This window comes from Clavelina lepadiformis, chromosome 5, assembly GCF_947623445.1.
Source record: "Clavelina lepadiformis chromosome 5, kaClaLepa1.1, whole genome shotgun sequence".
NCBI classification, from domain to species: domain Eukaryota; kingdom Metazoa; phylum Chordata; class Ascidiacea; order Aplousobranchia; family Clavelinidae; genus Clavelina; species Clavelina lepadiformis.
The window spans coordinates 10,541,799-10,564,798 of record NC_135244.1 but is presented as its reverse complement, the minus strand read 5'-3'; the positions used below and the strand labels follow the sequence as shown (position 1 = coordinate 10,564,798).

The window sequence follows — 23,000 nt, the reverse complement described above, 5'->3', positions numbered from 1 at the left end:
TTCATGGCCAAAAATGGCATGCCACTCGTTCGCAAGGCTCCATACTCTCCAGACTTGGCACCGTGTGATTTCTGGCTTTCCCCAAGTTTAAAACCACTCTAAAAGGGACACGATTTCAATCACGGGAAGACATGATACAAAAATCGATGGAGCAATTCAAGAGATGTTTCTAGAAGTGGAAGAAGTGCTGGGAAACGTATGTAGGCCGCCAAGGGGATTAAATAAATTTTGTGAAATTCATCGTGTTATGTGCTTATGCCAAAAGGTCGGATTCTTTTCGAACAGGCCTCGTTTACTCAAATGTGCTTTCTTAAAAACAGCGAGCATGTCCTGGGGTAAATGGCTTAATGACGTAATGTCTTCTGCACGTCTTAATCGCAAAGCTTTATTTAAACTGCATAATTGTGGTATATTTGCAGCAGGGAGTTATAGAAGTGTTCTGATGTTAGAGAGGTTTGCGAGCAGCAGAATCGTTTGGTCAAAGCCTATTTATTGACCGCCTAGAATTTGAATAATGTTAGCAAAACCGCAATTGATAAGAATGGAGTCAAGTAGGACATCATCCTGTTACATTAAAATATGTCATGAAAGCTATCTGAAAAACGATCCAAATTTACAACATGCAGACCTGTAGCTTACAATGACAGTGCAACCTTAATCAGTTCTGGTTAACCCTGGGTGTCTGAATTTCAATTGATTGACAAGCACTGATCTATGACATGTAACATAAAGGCACATGTTTTGCTTGCAAATGGGTACTACCCAATTTACAAGCTAGTCCAATTGTTTCTATATGTCTTTTATGAAGCGATCGATCTGACCGTCTCGATGCTTATATGTACATATGTTATGACCAAATTTGTCAATTCACCAATACATGTAATGTATTATGTATACATAGGTACTGGGCACTAAACACATTACTGACACCTGTGTCCATTAGCACATATTGTGTAGCTACACTGGATAACTAATATTCAAATTAAGTTAAGATCTTTGTGAATATTAAAAGCATGAGTTGCAGCAATCAATTACGTACCAACATTTAAAATATTTTAGTTTTTGTGGATGCACACTGCACAGTGAAAAAGAAGATAAACAAATGTACAAAAAGGTTACAATTCAGTCGAATGGCATCAACTCTTTAACAACTAACATAGGCTGCAGTAAGCTACTATCCATAAAAATGTGGAAGTGCAGTCATCACAAAAATATTGCACCAGCCGTTAAACTATTACAGCAGTCAAAAAGATTATATATTTTTTGCTAAACTAAATAAAACAAAGAAAGCATGCTAGCATTTTGTACAGCTTCAAGAAATATTAAATAAAAATTCAATTAAATCAACTTGTTACTCTATGAGCAATAATTTTGTTGCAGTTATTCTAAAAGGATAAAGCTCACAACCAAGGGTTGCAATAATCTTAAATCACCATAAAATGAATCTGATAATTAGTATAGAGTACTATGCAACATTAATTCGTATCCTAGCTGTATTTCGATATTAAGCAACACAAAAAGATATTGTAAAGGAAACTTTGAGAATAAAAAAATTGCCAGCATTTTTCAATCACCACACACATACAAATTCGGAGCAAAATAATGTTACTACCAATATTTCAACAAAGTTTTTACACATCATCAAATAAGTTCTTTGGTGGTTTGGTTGATAAGGTTTTTCTTGGTTTGTGGTGAGATGTGTTCTTCCATTGTGACCCAGAATTTTCCCAATTCAAACCATGAGAGATACTCTCATTTGCATCAGCAACTGCACTATAGTCCATTGGTCCAACATCATCAAGAAGCTCAACTTTGTCACTTTTTCGTTTAGTGTATTGAACCGATGGTTGCTCAGCTGCAAGAAAAATTTCAGTGATTATACTGTGGCTTTAGCCTGAACTGTTGAGTATTACACTAATAACAATAGATGAAATCCTTAGAAAACGAAAGTTGGACAAAAACAGCTTTTCATAACACATTGCTGGTAAAGTGAGGGGCAAATGTAAAACAAGTCAAAAGGCTTGTCATTATGACATAATAATGTAAGAAAAATATGCCTGATAACGGGGTTTGTATTAGGTATGGTAGGCTAGTCAATGTGTTTAGGATGGATTATGTCTCTATAGACAGGTGATTAGTAGCAGGTAATGTTTATTTTTAGCATAGGAATGTCACAGATGACAATACTATACATAAACTGGTAAAGCATTCTTGTTTTTACCGCAGTTATCGGTACCGGACTAGGCAAGAGCCAACAACCAAGACTGAACTGTACTGCAGGTTAGCATTTACAATAACCAGTATAAAACACCAACGGTAAGCTAGTATAGGCTTATTTAACGCAAAATGTTCTTCTAATACACTTAAGTATGCTATTACTCTTTACTTGTCTGTCACAGGAAACATTCTATCCATACTTGATCCAAATACTTGAGTCATTCCTATTGATTTTTTATTGTGATGTAATAAAAACCACCATCGTCATCATACTTAAGTGATGAATTTGCATTTTTTTGTCACTTATTTATGGTTATTACTGCTTAACAACTGCATATTATTAAAACTCCTTTCACCAGTATATTTACTGACAACTCCTCTTTGATTTAAGGCCAACTTATTTTTGGACTTGCCCCTCAATTAAAGTTAAACATAGTTAAGTTCCATATTTCCAAACAGTGCTTGTCTTGAAATGCACTATTAACTTCAGATTTCAAAATTTCCACTGTGCCTATTTTCAAAAGAAGTTCCAAAGAAATAGATTGTACCCTCTAATGTAATTACTTGAGTTTAAGTGGCGCTACCTGGACAATGGAGCTGAAAATAATTGCAGCAATTATATGCAATACATCATTTGAACCTAGAGCAAACCATATGTGTGTAAGTTTGCTAAACCTGAAGTAAATGCGCACATCCAGTGCAAACTCGAACTGAAGTAGAATTGGTAAAAGCAAGTTTTGTTAAACCTGAACTGGAGATCGGCAATTTTGAACTGCGGTTCAAAACCCTGCTTTGTGTGTTTTCCAGACACCAGGGATTGGAAGTTGAAAGTAAAATGCCAAGTGAAATTATGAAAAAGGCAGTGGCAATAACATGCATATTTGTTGGCAATGAAAGTACACCATATTTCATGAGAAGAGTCACTGTTGGCAATCAACTTCTCAAGACGTTACTCATGTCGTTACGTTACCCATTACTCATGTCACCTGACAAAACTAAATTAGTGTCGTGACTCTTTGTTTGAAAAATACCCTAAAAATAAATTATCCTAACATTTTCTTTATCCTTGTTCGAATGCACTTTAACGATTGTTTAAAATATGCTATGGCATCAATTGATAAACTGGTTACAGTCACGTGATTTGTAGGTTAACAAATTATCCAAAAATGATTTTCACTAAAAATTCAGTAAATTTTATGTCAATTGTCTTGAAACTTAACTGGCATGATAGTCCAGTAGATTAGCACATTGATTAGAATCATGTGATTTGTAGTTTAGGGAATTCCCTCAAAATTGTTTCCAATATAAATTGTTTACTTCAACTTGTATAGATTTAAAACATCACTACTTCAAACGTTGTTTCAAAGACTTACAATTTTCTATTTATAAGATTCCAATTTGTTATTACAAGCTACAACATTTAGTTTGGATTTCGAACGTGTTCCAAGTTGATTTGTCAGTTACTAACCGATACTTGTTTCAATTTCATGCTTATTTCAAATACCTTCTTCTTGTTCTGCTTTTCTCATTCTTCTTCCACTCCACTGCCGAGAATGCATGTCAGTATCATGGACAAAAGCACCTATTCTTTCAGAACGTTGCAAAGACCTATGCTCTCTCTGTAGACGCCGTTTTTCTGTAAAAATTGTACAACATTAACACAATTTGATGATGAGGAAGAAGTCATAAAAAATCAGTTATCAAATGGAGAGATGTGTCAAAGACTAAGACTTTATTATCATTTATTGTGCACAATTCAACTGACCTGCAAGTTTAAAAATAGGTCATAATAATAATTAGAGAAAATTAGGTTAGGGTATAAAGGCCTACACCTACTTTGCTAATGTGCCTGTGAAACGCAGTTGTTGAAAATTTAAAAGTCTATTAAAGTAAGCTAAAATGTATCTTAAATCTTAATCCAGACATATTTGTACAACCAAGGCTTTAAATTTTATCAAAAATTTATTAATTCTTCATAGAATTCCAAATATCAGCTAAAACTGTTCACCGGGTCATGGAAAACAAATGAAAAAATTCATTAGCCACCGACCTCGACCAACCATTTGCTTTCCTTCATCTACCAGATCAGTTGTCATATCATCTGCTGTGTCAATAAATCTCTGAAAGCCAATGACTGACAAACAACGCTGACCAAGGTTGAAGTACGTAGCGATACACAAGACACACACCAAGATTGGGAAATAAATATTAAACCCATCAGATATAAATGATATCACATCCAGATGACCCATAATCTGTACAAATAAAGTAAGTACTGTAGTTTAATATGATATATGCAAATAATTTAATCAAAACAAAACAAAAATAATTTACGTGTTCATAAATGGGACAAAAATCAAAAAAGGATAACCTTGGTGTAAGAAGTTTCTACACCAGTGTCTCCTGTGATATGAGTGTCAAGATGAATCATCCCAAGAAAATTCAAACAAAGTGGTGGAGTAAGTCGACACAGCATGCTAATAAATAATTAATAGTAACAGAACTTACTTAAAATTTAATTCCCCAATCAAAATCAATGATCAGAAAGAGCAGTCAACAAAATCCAAATCATCCTAAATTTTCAAACACACTATGCATACAAACACAACACCATGACACAGATTTAAACTACCTACTCAAGGTTCACCCTTGTATTAAAACTTGTATACACTTACATTCCAACAAAGAGCAAGCTGGACTCATCTGTTTGGTGATGACCAGCAATATAGAAGTAGTTGAAAAATTTGATGCGAAACACAGTGTAATATGCACATACACATAAATATGATATTGTCAAACAACTGGCAAGCTGCCAAAAATCAACAAATATCATTAAAAATTTTCTTTGTGATAAACCATTCACAGTAACATCGATTTACCTCACAAATGTGTGCACTACCTTAGATAATAATAATTAATCAATACCGTTACTAGCTTGTATTTCATGTTAACAATAATTAGTTGTCTTACCTCTATATAAAAATAATTATAACTACTCTTGGCTAAATTAATAAATATAGCAAAGAGAGATAATACGGGATTTTCATTAAAAAATGTACATTCCGACCAGACTACCATCAAGGAAAATATGGCAAGACAGCAGGCAACAACTTTCCTTAACTTTGGTTGTATCAAGCAGAACCAATACCATGCTGCAATGATAAAATTTACATATTGTAACTTGTAACAGTTTTATTCAAAGAAAAATATCCTAGCAATGTGCGGCAAAACCAACTTACTGTAAGTAGTTGTACAGAGTGTTTTAACACAAATATTTTTACTGGATTCTCTTGGGTATTCTTCCTTCCATTGCCTAAAAACATCTTGATTGACATTCACAAAGAACCTACTGCACAGATCACAAAATTTTGATATTGACCTACCCAACTATATCACCAAAACACTGAAAATGCAATTATATCATAAATGTTGTGTACTGATTAAGGGGTTGATATAATCAATTGTTTCAGTCAAGAATAGTATGTAGAAAGGAAGAGTTTTAATGGAAAAGTTTAGTTACAGGAACTAACATAAATATAGCCCTGCCATTTCCTCAGGTTGGTTTAAAAAATGTTTTTAGCAATAGGTAGATAAAACTGTGTGAGTATGGACACAAAATATTGTACAAAAGTGTGATGGAATGAAGTATATGAAGACCTCTAAAAATATGTACCTACATTCTGTACAATGTACACATATTACTGAACCAACAAAACTCATTTTAAGCAGCCAATTTCTTGTAAGTATGAGCTTACGCTACCACAGTTTGCAGTCTGAATATAAAAAGACCGATAAGCTATGTTATGTCGATAACATGTGGCAAATTTACTAACGAGATAAATATATCCACTTGTGATTTGTATGCATAAGCATACCGGTGTTAAAACAACAGCATTAGTAATATTTCGAAGTAAATATTCTTTTACAGATAACTTATGTACATTCAAGCAGAACTAGCACTTACATTACAGATTCCTTTGTGTACTAAGTTTAAACCGGCATTAAAATTATTACAATTGTGCAAATTAATTAAATTTTAAAATTAAAATTCAGATGTAAAATACAACCTGTTTTGTTGCCAAGCCCAAGTATATATATTTTTAAACATTTTCTTTGAAACATTTTAAAATTCAGGTAGGCTATCACGATCTTTATCCTGTGCCTAAGAAAAGTCTTTGCATAACTTAAATTCAGTGATGATTCCTCTTCACTGAAGCTTTCATGTGTGCAAATTTATGTGGATTGAAATTTTTTTTTATTACATGTTGCCATTTTTACAAGCCAGGCAATCTAAACACTTTGACACCGAGCAATGGATTTAGTTAAACTAAAAAGTAAGAATAAGTATAAAAGCAAGTAATTTAAGTAGTTGTCTGAAAGCAAGTATGCAATTTCAATTTTGTTAAGTTGATGTATACCACAGTTTACCTTTTTAAGCATAACACCAACAGAACAATTATAGTTAAAACATTGTGTTTGCAATGAATAACAAGCGAATTACGTAAATCAATATACTTTGGTATTAAACTACCTGAGCGCTTTTGTTGCCACACTATTTTATGTAAAAAAGTCAGTCAAAGCATGGTTGCCACAAGCCAAATTAGATGTCACTAACCTGTCTGGTAAGTTCATGCTGTTTGAAATACTTTCAAGAAGAAGAGCTTTTTTCATCAACATTTTCCACTGGGTTGTTGTTCGAATATAAGTATGCATAGCACGAATAACCTGTCTAAAAGCAAGAACAATATGATCAGAATGGCAAATAAAGTCGATTGTTAATGGTAAAAAGAATGGTGAGAAAACCGTAGATGTGAAGTTCCATGGTGATGAGGCCAATATTAACCAACTCATAAAGCCAATTTTTTATTGTTAGATACTAGATAGTAAAGTCACTTTTTATATCAATCACAAAACTTGTGAGAAAAAATTGTTTCGCTTTGCAACCTTCGATGAGTACAGACTACTACCTGATTTAAATACAAAACGATTGTGATGCCATAATCGAAGTCAGTTAGACATAATTATGCGTGGCCATGTAGCAGTTGCAACAAGGGAGTTAAAAGCATCACCTTGTTAGGTGAAGACGTTTGAAGCACATCGCAGTATCATTTCAGATGCTAGTTTAGCCCAACTTTTTGTTGATTTAGTTTTCATTATCATAAAAATACTCAAAAAACATTAAGTTATTTTTTTGTTCGGTCAATAAAGTCATTTTTTTGAACTTCAAAGCCAATTAATCCTATGGAGTTTTTACAGCAATGAAATCTTGCCGAAACAATCACTATAACTAAACTTTCTTCACATGTTAATTCTAAGGTACCTGTGAATTTTCACAAGAGATTTTTCACTAATGTCACTCCGACCATTATCAAAATCTTCGTAGTCATCCATTCCTTGACTAACCTGGAAGTTCTCTGGACACTAAAAAATAAGGTCCCCAATTTAGCCTACAGCCAGCAATAGCATCAAACAATTACCAAGTACAGGAGTTACAAAAAAATTTTTAGTTTATAGAAAGAGAAAAAGCTGACTAGTAATAATTAAATATTTTTCGTGACATTTATTGTACATTTAGAATATGCAAAAAAAAAAGTTGCTTTAGTTTGAAAATTATGTACACCTCAGAATTAAAATGGTCTTATTGCGCAAAAAAATGCCTAAGTTAGGTTTGTTTAAATATAATTCTGCTTAATTTGGTTTACATCAGTCAGAAGAATAGTACATAACACTGAAAAAATATCAACTGTCAAGTACTTTGACATATAACAATTGCAACATCATAATGGCACAACAATAATAACACCAAAAAGTTTATAGCATAACACTTTTTCACCATGGTGTATCAAAGGCAAGGCTATGAGCCCCATTCTGTACAAAACAAACGCCTGTTTAATATTGTAACATACGTTATAAATTAACCATTTGGTATAGTAATGCAATACTTAAAAAAGGAAGTAATTAAAGCAAATAACACAGAGTTGAGGGCCACGGAATTATAGACGAAGACTCACTGATATGCAGTGTTATGTTACTATTTATCTTATGTCTCTAATTTTCAGTGTAAATCAAAAATATGGTTTTTAATATTGCGCTCATGAGCAATGTAACTAAACAAGGGCATTGTAATTTAAAGCATAAATTATCGGTATGTTACTATAAAAAAATATACCTTGGAAACGATAATATTGACAAATTTTCTCATTGGATGGTTGTAACAAACAGAATGAGCAACTCTTTTTATTTCCTGGAAAAATATTTACAAAATACAGCACATCACAAGACTATTTACAACTACTTGTTCGACATCAAATTCAGTTTTATAAGATTAGCTTAAAAGCACAAATAAAATGAAAAAACCTTCTTAAAACATTTCCTCTTAGAACACTAGTTGCTAGTCTTTAATTTCTTAACCTCTAAAATATCGTCAAGATCTTCTGAAGCCTCTTGCTTTTCTGTACTTAGCTTTGCTAGTTTAAAATGTGTTTGGGCCAAAGAGCGATCCAAATCTGCAGCATGGCACATTCTTCGAGGAACTTCAACTAAACCATATCCAAGAAGAAGGACCAAAAGAAAGAGACCCCAAGTATTTGATGCAGTAATTAGAATAACCTTCAGTTGTTCACTATGACATAAAGAATATCTCATAAAAACATAACAAGGAGTGCACAGATATGCTAATGTTGTGTTGGATTAATTTGGAATATGAAATTACTGATTACGGAATAAGAAATAAATAAAACACTATCAGGTGCATAAAGAGTGCTTGAAAATTTTGAGTAGTGAGCAGCACATATTAGGTATATAACAATTCTTGTTTACACTAAATGCATTTTGAATTGATCAGAAACAGGAATGAAAAAAAACAAAGCAAATAACAAATTTTTCATTGAAAGTTAGTTACAGAGCATGCTCCTAAAAAGAATTGGTTAGAAGAAAAGATTCGACTCAGAAAAAGCTTTAGGACAGGGGTGGCCAAACTGCGGTTCTTTAATAAATTAGCATTGTTGAATTAGACATGCATTTTCCCGGTCTAGACGAGTTGTTTGATCAGATTATGAAACAATGCGTTCTATCACATGTAGTAACAATGGACTCATTGTTAGTAATAATCAAATTACACTCCAAAAAGTACATTATTGTACAGAAGTTTGCTAACTCATACACTGTAGTTAAGTAAACTGTCAGATTGAAGCTGTACGTCAGGGCTGACCTAGTTTTAAGTCTTGGTTACGGTTATACTAATAATTGCAAAAAGAGTTGGTGAAGCCCAGGTGGAGACTCATAGTATCACCACTCAGCACTAATGTTTATTAATAGCTACACTTCGTTGTGAGTGAATAAATTCGTGGTTTTTATTGTGTTTGTGTTGTGGCTCTTTTAAAACTGGAATTTTTTATATGCGGCTCAAGCATGAAGCAGGTCTGGCCACCCCTGCTTTAGGATAAAGATTTAGTTTCAGAGATTTAAGTTGTTTTGCGACAAGCTTTAGGTCAGGAGGAATCAATTAGGCCATTAACAGGAAAAATCACGTTAAACATAATAATTTTAGTATCTGATGAAAACAGTTCCAGATTGAATGTTCTATCTAGTAGGACATAATTTAGTTCTTAGCAAAAACTAATTACATATTTAAATGTATGTCGGGAGCCACAGCAACATAAGTGAGTAGACCACCAAAAAGGAGTAGGTATGATCCATAGTACACAGCATTTTCAATTACTGCTCGCTTCATTTTTCCAAAAGTAGAAAAATCTCCAGCACAAGAATAAGACTGCATAAATGGCAAAACCAACCTGAAAGTAAAAGTTTATAGACTTGAATTTACAGACTGTAGCTATCTGTTAAATGTCATCTATTTCTGATAGATATATTTTCATCAACTGCACAGGCAATTTATGAAAATAACTATATTGATAAAATCAGTTTAATCATCTTCAGCAACATATAATTATAATGCATAAACGTAAATAGTTTTAAGTGAAAAAGTATTTAAGCATTGGTTCTCAACATTTGGTGCATAAACCGGCAGTAACTGATGATAATCTATTACTAATAACCTGTCTTTTTGGCATAACACAAGATGTGCAATATTACCTAGTTCTCGCACAAAGCAAGAGTAGGCCAACTTTACACACTTTCATTTAACTAGCTATTTACAAAAGTGCATCAGTCATGAAGTAATTCTGAATTTGCTTAACAAACCATGTAAGAATTTGAGATGTCCAATAAACAATCCGCCACATGACAGGCAAAGTATTTTCTGGAACGTAACTCCATGGTTTTTCACATTGGCCATTTGAATTCCATGCTACTGGTGAATCTAAAAACCAGTAAATATGTGTAATCCACGACTGATCCAGAATAAGTCGCAAAATATCTGGTTTATAGGCTAACAAGATGCATAGGCAGTGAAATAAAATCTGAAAGCATACAGTATACGGCCGAAACCATATTCAATTAAACAGAAAGCAGACAAAGAGCTCAGCATGAAGAGTTAGAAATTAGAACCAAAACACAGAAAAATTAAAATCAAACTACAAGGATTATACAAAGCATTAATACAGTAGAATGACGAAGACGTTTTCAAAAATAGATCACACAAAGATTTTGACTTAATACAATACAAAGATTTCTGTTGAATGTAGTGAGATTTCTTTCAAGGTGTTTGCATGGGTTTGACAAATTCATCAGGTAATGTAAGCAAAAAAATTTTGGATTTGAAGAAGTCATTTTTAGAATATTTAAGAGATATATAGTTACAACAATTTGCCACAGTTTGTTTCCAATTCATTGGTGGCTAACTGACCGCTATATTAAACTCAGGAAACTCAAACTATAGGAAATCAATTTTTCACAGCTTCATTGACTAAAGCTCCAAAACCTGGTTCAATTGAGAAGATCTCAATCCCGTCACTGGCTGCATGTTACCACACATGACATATTTGTAAAGTTGTATGTACAGCTTCTGAACCTTGCTGTGAAAAATGTATAATAAGTTTTGAACAATGTGCCTTAAGAATACACTGGCGACAAACATTCTTACTGGTATTGATAACTTTTTTCCAATTGTTTCTTTTTCTGAGCTATTTGGTAAGAAGTAATGTAGAAAAAAATAGAGAGCTTATTTATTTACGTCTGAGAATGCTTTCATACAACTTTTCTGCAGTATGTAGTTTACAATCAACTGGTTTACCAAAACGTCCAGGAGGACCAGTCATTAAACAACATTGCAGCTTATTTTTCTTCTGACGGAGCTTTTTGACAAAAAACACATTTTGGTTTGCCATTTAATTCAGCAAAATCAAGTTTTAAACAATGTTCCTCATAAAAACTTTCTTTTCTTGTTACTTGATGATAGTCATTTTGTTATATTTTGTCAAGCGCTTAAGACACTTCATAACTAAAACAGCCTTTTGAGAAGCTATACACTTCCTAGTCAAATTATCTTGTTTGCTTTCCAAGCAATATATTTCTATATACGAGTATAAAGTTGTAATAAAAGTGAGAATTAACCAGCATTTTAAAGTAACAGTTAATTGTTAAATCTTGTTAAACAAGTATTCATATGAAAATGTTATGCAACTAACATTTAACAAATCCAGCAAGTATTTTTTTTACTTATCAAACAAAACACAACCCCAGAAATTTTTTCTGTGACCCATGGTTTGAGAACCACTGCACTGACATAATAATATCTATGGTCATTCTCAATGCAACACAAAATATCCGCTAGGGATGCGGCTCTGATGCCACTTTCCGTTGAAATACATATTTCTGTCTAAACATCTTACTAGCTGATTCAGAATTTATTCATACTTAATATCTAGGCTTCATTGGCTATGTTAATATATATAAGATTATAAATAATAACTTGACAGAGTAACTTGAAAATGGTTTAAACTTTATAGTACTAGTAGCTGACATACTCGACTTTTTGGTTCGATCCAATTGTTTGGTTGCAAAAAATACCACGGTAAAAAATGATTGAATTGTTATATGTTAAACATCATAAAAAGGCAAACATTTACATACAGCTTAGAGCATGCTACAAATATCTCATAGCAAAATTATTTCAAATCAAGTTCTGACTGTGAATAAGTGCAGTGTGCTATTTTTCGTGAAAATCTTTTCAAAATTACACGGCATGTTAACATACAGGTGATATATATTGACAAGAAAATCAAAATATGATTTAACGCACATGCATAACTGTAAAAGCTGAAAGCATCTAACCACAAACAAACAACAGTAAACAAAGAACATCCATTGTTAGGGTTGAAGATTAAACTGCTATAGAACAAAAGAAATGAAAAGTTGGTAAAAGGAAATTGCTCAATGTGAATCATTTTTTGTTAGACAAGGTCAACATGATAATCAGCATTTAAATCAGCAAATAATTAATAAATAACATACAATTTGTAGCTAAAGAAACAAGGCAGTACAGTACCAGTATATGTACAAAGAAAATTAAAACAATTGCAATTTCACTTTGAAATCAAAATAAATTATACACTTATACGTACAAGACGTGACTGCAAACATCTGGGTTGATATAGTTGCATAATTGGAGTAGTTAGCCAGAGCACCAGATGAATTTGTCAACGCCATGCCATAGTAAGTAGTAGCATTATAAATATTACTCTTTAGTGAGTTCATATATACGGAAGATGGTCCAGCTACTGCTCCAAAACAAAAATTATGAAAAGATATGCTTAACTAGAATGAACTGAAGTTACCACAATTTGATAAGTCAAATGGGGTAATTGATCCGCAATTTCTGGATACTGTCCATTTACATGCTTTTGTGCATCAACTTACAATAAGTCATACTTGGGTGAAAGGTGGTACGGTATCTAACTACACATATTAACAACAAGGGTTTTAAATAACAACTAATATTTAGTGTGTAATTAGAAAATTGCATTGTGGATTTTTGGTCTTAAAAAAGGTCAAAATAACTGGTCACTCTGGTAAATCTAAAACTTTTCTTGTTTATTTCCATGTAATATTGCAGAGACAGCATTGGCACAGGGCCATGACCTTTATTTGTCTTTCCATTTTATGTACAGTGCTTAATTGACAAATGTTTTTTTAATCCTTTCATAAGGTGTTTCCAAAGTATATAAACTGAACATACAAATTGCGGAAACATCTTATTCTAATGATTATTATAAAAAGGGACTATAATTATAAATAGCTAACTGTATTTTATCTATTTTATTTTATGTATTTATTATCCATAGCTGATATGTTTCTATTAGCTTATATATTATGAACTGATTTACTATTGTATCGCAATTTTAAAACACCCTCTATATACAGTACTCCCCCTGAAAAACTCAAACTAACAGATTTCACTAGTGAAAAAAGGCTATAATCAACAGAAAAGTTGTATAATTAGTTATGTGGACATTATTACTTGGCAACTAGTTTTTGGTTCATAAAATCAGAATTTAACTTGGCTGTATAGGTACAGATACATATAACAATATTATGCATTACGCTAAAACTTCATCCAGTTGAGTCTAAGTATTGGAAATATCCCAATACTCCGTGGAGTCGAAGATGTCCCATCCCTAGCTTTTCCATTTTAATTCATTGCTTGGTGCCTTGGTATATCCATTTCTATAGGTTTTTGCAAGGGACATGGACAGAAATAGAATGGTTGATGAAACATATTCAACAGCTTAAACAAAAGTTTATTAGCTATCTTTAAAGACACTTAAGGGCCTGTAGTACCATTTTGAGCAGTTTTGAAACAGAAACATGGTGATTGTGACGAAGGTCGCATGCAAGACGTCACTATAGAAAAAGTATAAATGGTTCCGGTCCAGTGCGCACGTGACCTTAATTTGTGATGGTTTGTTGTTGTTCAGGCGGTTTCTGAGTGTAGGTTCAGGCTATAGTTGACGTTTTGTGTTGATTCAAAGTTAAGGCTTTTTGGCTGATTTTTGGGAAAAATGTAAGGAAAAAAGTTGGTAAAAAGTTGAAGCATTTCGTGTGAGAATTCCAGATACGAGAATTTGCTCAAAATACTGCATTAAGTCCTTTTATCCTACATCTCGGCGGATACAAAAACTCAGCGAGGTGACCGGGCTTGTTTAGAAGCAAATTCAAATTGAAAAATGGTACTTTGCATTGTTTAAGATAGGGCTTCGGATGGGCCTACAGCCCCTAAAGGAAATAAATTACACTTTAGTTATGTTCAGAATCGGAATCCAAATGTGACGAGTTGTCTTGGTCCTGAGTTGAAGAACTTGAAGATTGAAACAGAAGATTGAAATTATTTACATGTTACCGGAGACTATGTTCATCTCTTAGTAGATGACTTAATTTGCCAATGTAGAACGTGCCTCAATAAAGTCCAGAAGAAAAACAACACAACACAAAACATGTTATTGGCCAAAAATCAATAGCTTGACAAAACCTGTTCGATAAGGTGAAACTGCATGCAGTGAGCATATCTTTATGGTGTAACTATATGAAGGATTGGGTAACAAAAAGACATTTTTTGGTGTTCTGTAATTTTGTTACTGTGTTTTTTTTGTTTTACGTAATGTTTTAGTCTCTAATTTTTTGTCAACATAAGCATTTATTGAGTTTGGTGACTGTGCTAGCCTTCCATCGTTATAGCACCACAGTATCCTTAGTTAACACCTTGCACGTTTTAAGTTACCGGGCTTTGCCACCTTTTTCCCAGTCATTGTTTATTTTTTTGTGAGTGTATTTCTTGTTATGTTTTGCTATAACAAGGTAAGCACCAATCTCTTTGCTCCTCACGGTTAATGGCGAAAAGGAAAATAAATAAACATAGGAAGCAAATAAATTCTTTCATTTTTATAATGACGGGGCAGATTTTTATACACCAACTTGTATGTGGATGAAATACCCCATTGAACTACAATACAAAAAGAAAACAAAATACATTCTAACCAAAAAAAAGCATCTTAAGACCGATTTTAAATTATTACAGCATGTTTGTTAAATAATGCATATTTAGGCCTACAAAACAATGAAGAACAATGATGTTGTAGCAAAAATTAAATTGCATAGCTACACGATTCTTTTCTAACATAATTCTATTGTAAGAAATCACTGGAAAATGAAAACAATGTTCTTCCTAATTCCACATTAAGTTTTTCAAGTGGTTTTAAACACAATATATCAGACTTTCCCAAATTGGGAGTTATACAATGATTTTTAGGTGACGCAAAGAGTACATCAACACACCAAAAAAAAGTACTACATTAATCAAAACTAATACAAACATACATTTACCTCAATAATACTATTATGCGCATAGGCGCCAGAGTCGGGTGTGCAGGGTTCTTTTAACACCCTGGAATTTTTCCATGTGTGAAAATGCAGCCAGACAAATGAAGTAGCTCAGACAGTGGCTATTTACCACAATTTTGTATAGGAATTTTGTATAGGAATCTAACTCCATGGTCAGCAAACTGTGCGCAGCGGACCAATTTTAGGCCTTTAAGCGAATTATAATGGTCCACATTATATCATGTTGTGACGTAACATATACAGTTATTGCTTACAGAACTATTTACCTTCAGACAAATTGTATTTTAAAAGGATTGTATCTCTGTCTTGACACACCTAAATTTTTCAACAGTAAAGGATGTAGTAATTCGTATTAACCACGCATATGTCGACCTTTTTAGCTCTGACGGTTGAACTAATAAAACAACTGCTGATTAATATGTGTTTATCTGACCGTATGTAAATCATTTCTAGGACAACTAACAACCAACAATAATTCACGCCTTGAGATGGGATCCGTCAGTATCGAAAAATAGCCGCGAAACAGCATCAACTTCACCATCCATCTCGCTGGACTAAGAAAGAACCCGCCAGCCGGCACTTAACATTGATGGATGTTATATGTAGTACTATGCGCAGTACACATCTACATTTCATTAAAATGTAATAAACTAACCGTGGGCTGAGTGATACTTAGTGCTTTTAGAACTTAGAAAAACTTGTTTAACTTCCATTGAGTAATGTCTGTTGGAAAACGAGAAAGTTACTGGTACATAGAAATTATCAAATATCTTATAATATTATATCATACAGTTATAATAATCAAAATACCATACCTTACCATAATCTTATATTTAACAGTTACTGTAGTATGTTTCTTTAATGTGTATACTCTATATAATGCTGGGCCTTCAACTACCACTGAAAATAGAATTAGGGTCATCTTAATAAACGTTTGCCGATCACTGGTCTAAGAAAATAAAATTTAAGCCCAGGTACATATTTTAGCTATTAGTACACTATAACAAACAATGGAAATGTGAAGAGCGATAGATACATGGCATTGCAAGTTTGCAACACGATATAGCACTACAACAGGCATTGTAGTAACAAAGTCTCTAAAGAAACGGTACTGGGCATGGCAAGAAAATCGTCGAGTAAAATGAAGAATAATGGAAGGCAAATGCAATGTAATGGTACTAACTAAAAAACTAGAAATACATTGTTGCTAGGATAAACATTACCGGTATGTTGTATATGTGAATATGTTCCAAACCAAGAAACAAAACGAAAATCATTTACTCAGTAAGGAAACCACAGCTGTTTTGAATTAAGAAATACTGGGTAGTAAAACTTCACAAAACCTATAAATTATCAACACATCGGTTCAGAAATGTATCATACTTAATGTAAATATTGGAAACTACAGTATTTGAACCGATGGGCTTAAGCTGTTGTGTAATTTGTCCACTGGTTTCTTTGAAAATATTATAAAGTATTATTTCGATTAAAATTATTTCGACTTCAATTAAGTATTATTTCGATAAAATATTATTAAGATATTATTATAATATCTATAATACATTATATAAAGTTGATTATGATATATTATCAAAATTAGAAGATCTTATTTTGAGTACGGTATCCTATGTATGCAACTTAAACTTCCTATGTGCTATTCCGAGGAAATTAGAAGTAACTTAACTTAAAGTTACTATCCATAAGAAAGCACGCACTCAATTTTGATAAATTGTACGAGATAATGGTAAATCTGATATTGCGCAATGCAATACTTAAAAGAACAAGATTTTTAGTTTTCCTTCAGGTATCTGAAATCTTAGTTCAAAAGTTTTTCCCAGTTTTGGAAATTATACTAAGTCAGAAGTATAGTCTACACCAGTGCTCTTCAACAGGGGTTCCGCGGAACCCTAGGGACATGTAGTGGGGTTCCGTGAGTTTTAAGGGTTCCGCGAGGGTTCCTCGTTTATTTAGGGAAATAGATTTCTTGCTTCAGCATTTTGATGCATCATTCCGATTTTTTTTAGATCACTTCATCGCATTCATACTCCAAGTAGGCCAGTTTGTTAAACAAGAAGTTGAGTGCAGTCAACAACCGAATAAAACATTGATATAATTGTTGCGTCACTTGCTGTTAACAAGAACGTTATTGTTGTATCACAGTCATAGGATGTTGCCGATGTACAGATCACAGAAGTACAAGCAGACTGAGTAGAGAGTACAGACTTGAGCTGCTGTTGAGCCTTTGTGAGAATGAAGTAAAAACAGTGTTTAACCAAATTTTTATTGAATTTAGTCAAGCCAGATGAAACAAAATAGCATATTTTCTTATGTGAAGCCAAAGAATAGCAACAGCGAAGGTGTGGGCGGTAATGAGCCATGTAGTTCTGTTGTAACAGTTATTTTCTGACCAAGCAATTCGTAATGTCTAAACTTTTCTTAGTGGGGTTCCGTGACAAACGCGAAAATACATAAGGGGTTCCGCGTTGACAAAAAGGTTGAAAAGCACTGGTCTACACTGTGTACAATAATATTTACTAGTAAAAATGGATACAGTTATGGGAAATCAGGTACCTGTAATCTTAGTTCAAACGTTTTTCCCAGTATTGGAAATTACACTTCAGAAGTATAGCCTATAATAAAATTGACTAGGAAAAAAGGTTGCAGTTATGGGAAATCACCAAGAAAACTGACCAACATTTTTCAAAGCCTATTATAACTAGCACATAGTGTGTGTCTTTTGTAATATGACTAAATTGTGCTTTGCCTCTAAAAACTGACTACAGTAAAAAACAACTTTGTGGACATTAATGATCATAATTTTCAAGCCAAATAATTCTTCACCATACACAATACTCCTTTTCAAACAAATAGCAAAATTTTTCCAAGTACATTAAGAAAAGAACATTATTACATTTAAGTACATTTACCTCCTGCAAGATATCTTGCATGTGTTGACGGTGTAATTACTAACTGAGTGCTGTTTAATGAATTGGCTGATTCATCATTCAAAGAGTTTGTATCTTGATAATAATTCACACATTGTCGGTAAAACGTCTATAATATTCATACATTAAAATGGTTAACCATTTTGTAAATAATAATCCTAATATTTTTTGTGAAAAACGTACAGAAATTTTATAATTATGAAAACTGAATGTAAACTTGGCTAGGTTCAAGTTCAAGACAGTTCAAAGAAAACAATTTGGCTTATTATACCTAGCACACTCTATAAGCATTCACAAAAATTAAGATAATAAAATTGAATGGAACCCTTGGTAACGACCACCCCGATGAATATCAAGATTCATGGCCACTTAAATGCGGTTCAAAATGTATCGCCTGCAAGAGTGAGCGACTAGCGCACCTAATGGAAAGGAGTTAAACAGAAAAACTAGGTAGGAACAGGAAACTTGGTGTTATTGAGTGGTTGAAAATCAGTGCGTTCTTTAACAGAAGCATTAAAAATTGAGTCAACCATGTGAAAGGAAATGAAGTTTTTCACTATGCATTCAGGACAAAATTTCTAAACGTGACTTTGGTGATACGAGCGAGCGTTGTTAAGTGAGCTGCAGATCACCATTTGTCAGACTCAACGTAAACAAAAAAAATAACCATACAAAGGAGGGTGTCTAAACACCACCTCTAGATCCGCCACTGTATACATAAACATCTACACACCTATAACTTAAGAGTACCGGTACAATTACTGTTAGTTTATTTCATAAAACAGGGCGGCGCAACTCAAATTTACCAATAAAAGTCGGCTTATATTCGAGGTGCAAAATTGTTGAAAAAAATGAGTAAAACGCAGAAATAAAATTCTGGTTTACATGTATTCATATACAGCATACGTGTCAAACTCCCGGCCCGCGAGCCACATCCGGCCCGCTTTACAATAAAACTTGGCTCGCAATGCTCTTTTATACATTGAACTATTTCCGGCCCGCGAGATCATTGTACAGTATAACTTACTTTTTTCAAGCAAGAAACAAGATTATTACAAATTGCACAATACAGTAGCACAGCAGTTGCCCCATCATACGATAGAATAAATCGATTTATCCTAACGCTTGTAATCTGGGCTGCTTTTTTCTTTATAGTTTGTCAATTCTTCAATGCTTTTGCAAGGAGATGAATGAAACATAATGATGTAAGAGAAGAATAATCAAAAATAGCCCAATCAAAAATCGTCAAAAACATCAAAAATTTGGTGTTGTTTCGCTGCCTGTTCCAATTCATGTACTTGTGTCACGAAACGTTCAAACAAGTTTTATCCTTACGACCCGCGGCGTTAAATAAGTTTTGAGTTTTGGCCCCTGGTGCGATTGAGTTTGACACTCCTGATATACAGTAAGCAAGTGAAATTTACTTCAATTGCATACATTGGTAATTGTGTCTACTTTCTGTGGGCAAGCAATATCCTTGGCTTGCTATTAACAACTATAGTTGAGATTAAGAGAAACAAGCCTAATAATCTCCAGGAAAACCACAAAAAAAATTAAGAACATCTATCGGACTGTACATACTCATAAACATAGAAACCTGATCTCCGTCAAAAATCATCTCTGAACTTAAGTAGCGCACAGACCCCTCTTAACTTTCCAACAAAACAATGTATATTTTCTTTAAACACTTTCATATTTTAACTTGCAATAGTTAATTGTGTAATCGAATGCGTCACTTTCATGCTTAGCTGATATGGTTATATAGAACTTGCTTCATCAGTATTATAGAGCATGCTCGCACTTTTTAGGTAAAAATGTCCAATGCACATGTGCTGCTGGCCATCATTAAAATGTTCATAAATCAGAATAATGGTTTGGCAACAGGCAAGCAGCCCGCAAAACTATAGTTGGACCTCAATCTCACAAAATAATAATAATAATATGCAATAAAATATTTAGTGCAAAAATACTTACCGATGAAACATCAAGCGGTAATATGAAGATAATTATTAAACTGAAATACCACGCAACCAATGTAGCAAGAGTTACAACAGGATGTTGTTTTAAAATTCTTCCATAATGATGTAAAAGTAATAGTGTAACCACAAAAACTACAATTAGTTCAAAAATTAAAGGCCCTACACTCATTATTGTCACAAGAATAGTGCAATGACTATATCTGTGTGTTTGTAAATCTGAAATACAAAAGCAATAAATCAAGAGTGGTTTAGGACAATCCTGTTTTCGGGCCATGAGAGGAAAGCAGAAAAAATAAATTAATTAACAATTTTGCTACCAACCTGTTTTATAAATTTAAACGTTGAGCGCCAGGATTCTATTTTTTCCTTATTTTTAAAGGCTGACTGAAACATGTTTTGATTGCAGTACCGAACTGAAAATTGGCAAGCTTTTTTTTCAAGCATCACATGTTATTTCTAAAATCAATTTCATTGTGACACACTTCAAAACAATCTCACAAGCAAAGTGGAACATTGCATGATTTGCAGTAGAAACGCTAATCTGTGCATTTTTCATTTTTGCGACACAAAATATACGATCAATCTGGCACTCTTACTTAAAATAGTTGATTATAACGAGTTAAATCATAATTTAACCTATATATATATTAAAGATTCAACAAACCGAAGAGAGAAACCAAGGGAAAAACCTAAAACCCTGCTCCTTAGTGCCTTTCCCACCTCTGGTGCTAAAAATATAAAAAACACCTCTCCCACGCCAAGTCGCCATGAATGCAGCACCATATCATGATTTTACCAAGTGCAGCAGCTTTGTATGTTATTTGATGTACTTTAGCAATGAACTGTTGCAAAAATTGAATGTACATGAACTGATGTAGCTGGGCATGAACCACCATTGTTTAAGTGAGTAATATTACATATTACAAAGCATGGCAGTGAAAGTGACAATAATAAATTAAGTGGTAAGTGCCAGGCAACCATGGATCTCTAGAAAAATAGCTCCAACAGCCTGTAATGCATGTTTTCTTAAATTGGCTCATATTTAGGACATTATTTAATAGCTTTTCGCACACAGGGCTTGCTTTCCAGCTCAAGATTAATGAAATGCTGGTAATTTTAACTTTATTTGCTATTGGTCAAATTTCAGAAATCCTAAAAATGGGTTGCGGACCAGAGTGGTGTGAAAAAAACTACAATTCAGTGAGCATATAATTTATAATAAATTGTAACCTTAAATATATCTATAAAAATGTATGATAGTACAAAAGCAAAGTGGTGCCTACGGCCCTACAAAACCGAATTTGTTCAGCTTTACGACACTTGTAACATCAAACAGCTTGTGTTATAGCAAGTGTCCACACATACCTAACTAAAACTTTGCCTTTACCCTTACTATGCCATCTAGTAGGGTTGCCATACGTCAGGATTTTCCCTGACATGTCAGGGAATTTAGTGTTTAAATCTACATCAAGGAGAAATGCTAAAATGTGTTTAAAAGTCTGGGAATTTTTAAAATTGGAATTTTATGTGTTTTTGAAGTCCAACAAGAGCTTGCTGAAAAAAATCAGATCTTTGGTAAAGAACGATTGGTATGAGGGAGAGTAGAGTATTGTTTATACACTGCTATACATTCCTTACTTGTAATTACCTTGGAGCGTATTTTGTAAAAATTATGTGCTAATTTTCGTTTTCATAAATGTTACTCTTTAGAAGCAAACTTGTATTCGTGTATTACAATGCAACATTTCTTTGTTGTTTTTGTATTGTTTTGTGTTTATCCTTCTTTCATAGAAAAGCAATGGTGGCAATGTACTTTGGTAGTATTCTGAGTTGGTCAATGCAACTGAGGTAAATTTGTCAGGGATTGCGTATTATCAAATATGGTAACTCTAATCTAGTTCTTTATGGGTTGCAAATTCCTCTTTTCAGATAAAAACTGTCACAACTGGGTCAAATAACCCGTGACGCGACAGTTAATCGAAAGACAATTAATCGAACAACAATTAATCGAACCGACAGCTGATCGAACCAACAGTTGATCGAATCGACTGTTAAAAGAACGACAATTTATTTAAAAAAACACAATTTATTGAAACAACTGACGATATGCACTGTTAAAAGAACGACAATTTATTAAAAGAACCACAATTTATCGAAACAACTGACGATATGCACTGTTAAAAGAACGACAAGAACAACAATTTATTAAAAGAACCACAATTTATCGAAACAACTGACGACATGCACTGTTAAAAGAACGACAACTGACGAAGTGCACATTTCAATCGCATTCATTTATTTACAAGTTGTGTGCAATTGCTCGAAGATAACTGTTTATGTCAATATTCGTTGAGTCATAATTTTCGACTATGCTCTTCAGCCGTTGGTTGACGTTTATGTCAATATTCGTTGAGTCATAATTTTCGACTATGCTCTTCAGCCGTTGGTTGACAGCGTCGTAGCGCTTCTTCCGAGGTGGGCCAGCAATTCCAGCATTCAATTGCTCAATGAAGATTTCGTTGGAACCTTGTTCCTGCTTAATTTTTTTGACGAGTCCGCGAAG

At 33.4% G+C, this 23,000-nt stretch overlaps 1 protein-coding gene across 3 annotated transcripts; it reads right to left on the bottom strand.

The window, feature by feature from the left end:
* Window positions 1-854: 854 nt before the first annotated feature.
* Window positions 855-20,675, bottom strand: LOC143461088 (G-protein coupled receptor-associated protein LMBRD2-like). 3 transcript variants are annotated; one of them, XM_076958856.1, is made up of 16 exons: window positions 20,433-20,675; window positions 18,441-18,567; window positions 12,741-12,896; window positions 10,420-10,537; window positions 9,843-10,010; window positions 8,629-8,839; window positions 8,387-8,461; window positions 7,538-7,638; window positions 6,833-6,946; window positions 5,457-5,530; window positions 5,188-5,369; window positions 4,893-5,026; window positions 4,589-4,694; window positions 4,268-4,472; window positions 3,722-3,853; window positions 855-1,855 (listed from the first exon to the last, which is right to left on the bottom strand). In XM_076958856.1, the coding sequence occupies exons 1-16, from the start codon at window positions 20,604-20,606 to the stop codon at window positions 1,632-1,634; spliced, it is 2,301 nt and encodes a 766-aa protein (XP_076814971.1). In that variant the 5' UTR covers window positions 20,607-20,675; the 3' UTR covers window positions 855-1,631. The 3 variants fall into 3 exon arrangements, with proteins under 3 accessions (XP_076814971.1, XP_076814973.1, XP_076814972.1); XM_076958858.1 differs by lacking the exons at window positions 18,441-18,567; window positions 20,433-20,675 and adding an exon at window positions 15,496-15,629; XM_076958857.1 differs by lacking the exon at window positions 12,741-12,896 and having other exon boundaries at window positions 856-1,855; window positions 20,433-20,674.
* Between the last annotated feature and the right edge of the window lie 2,325 nt (window positions 20,676-23,000).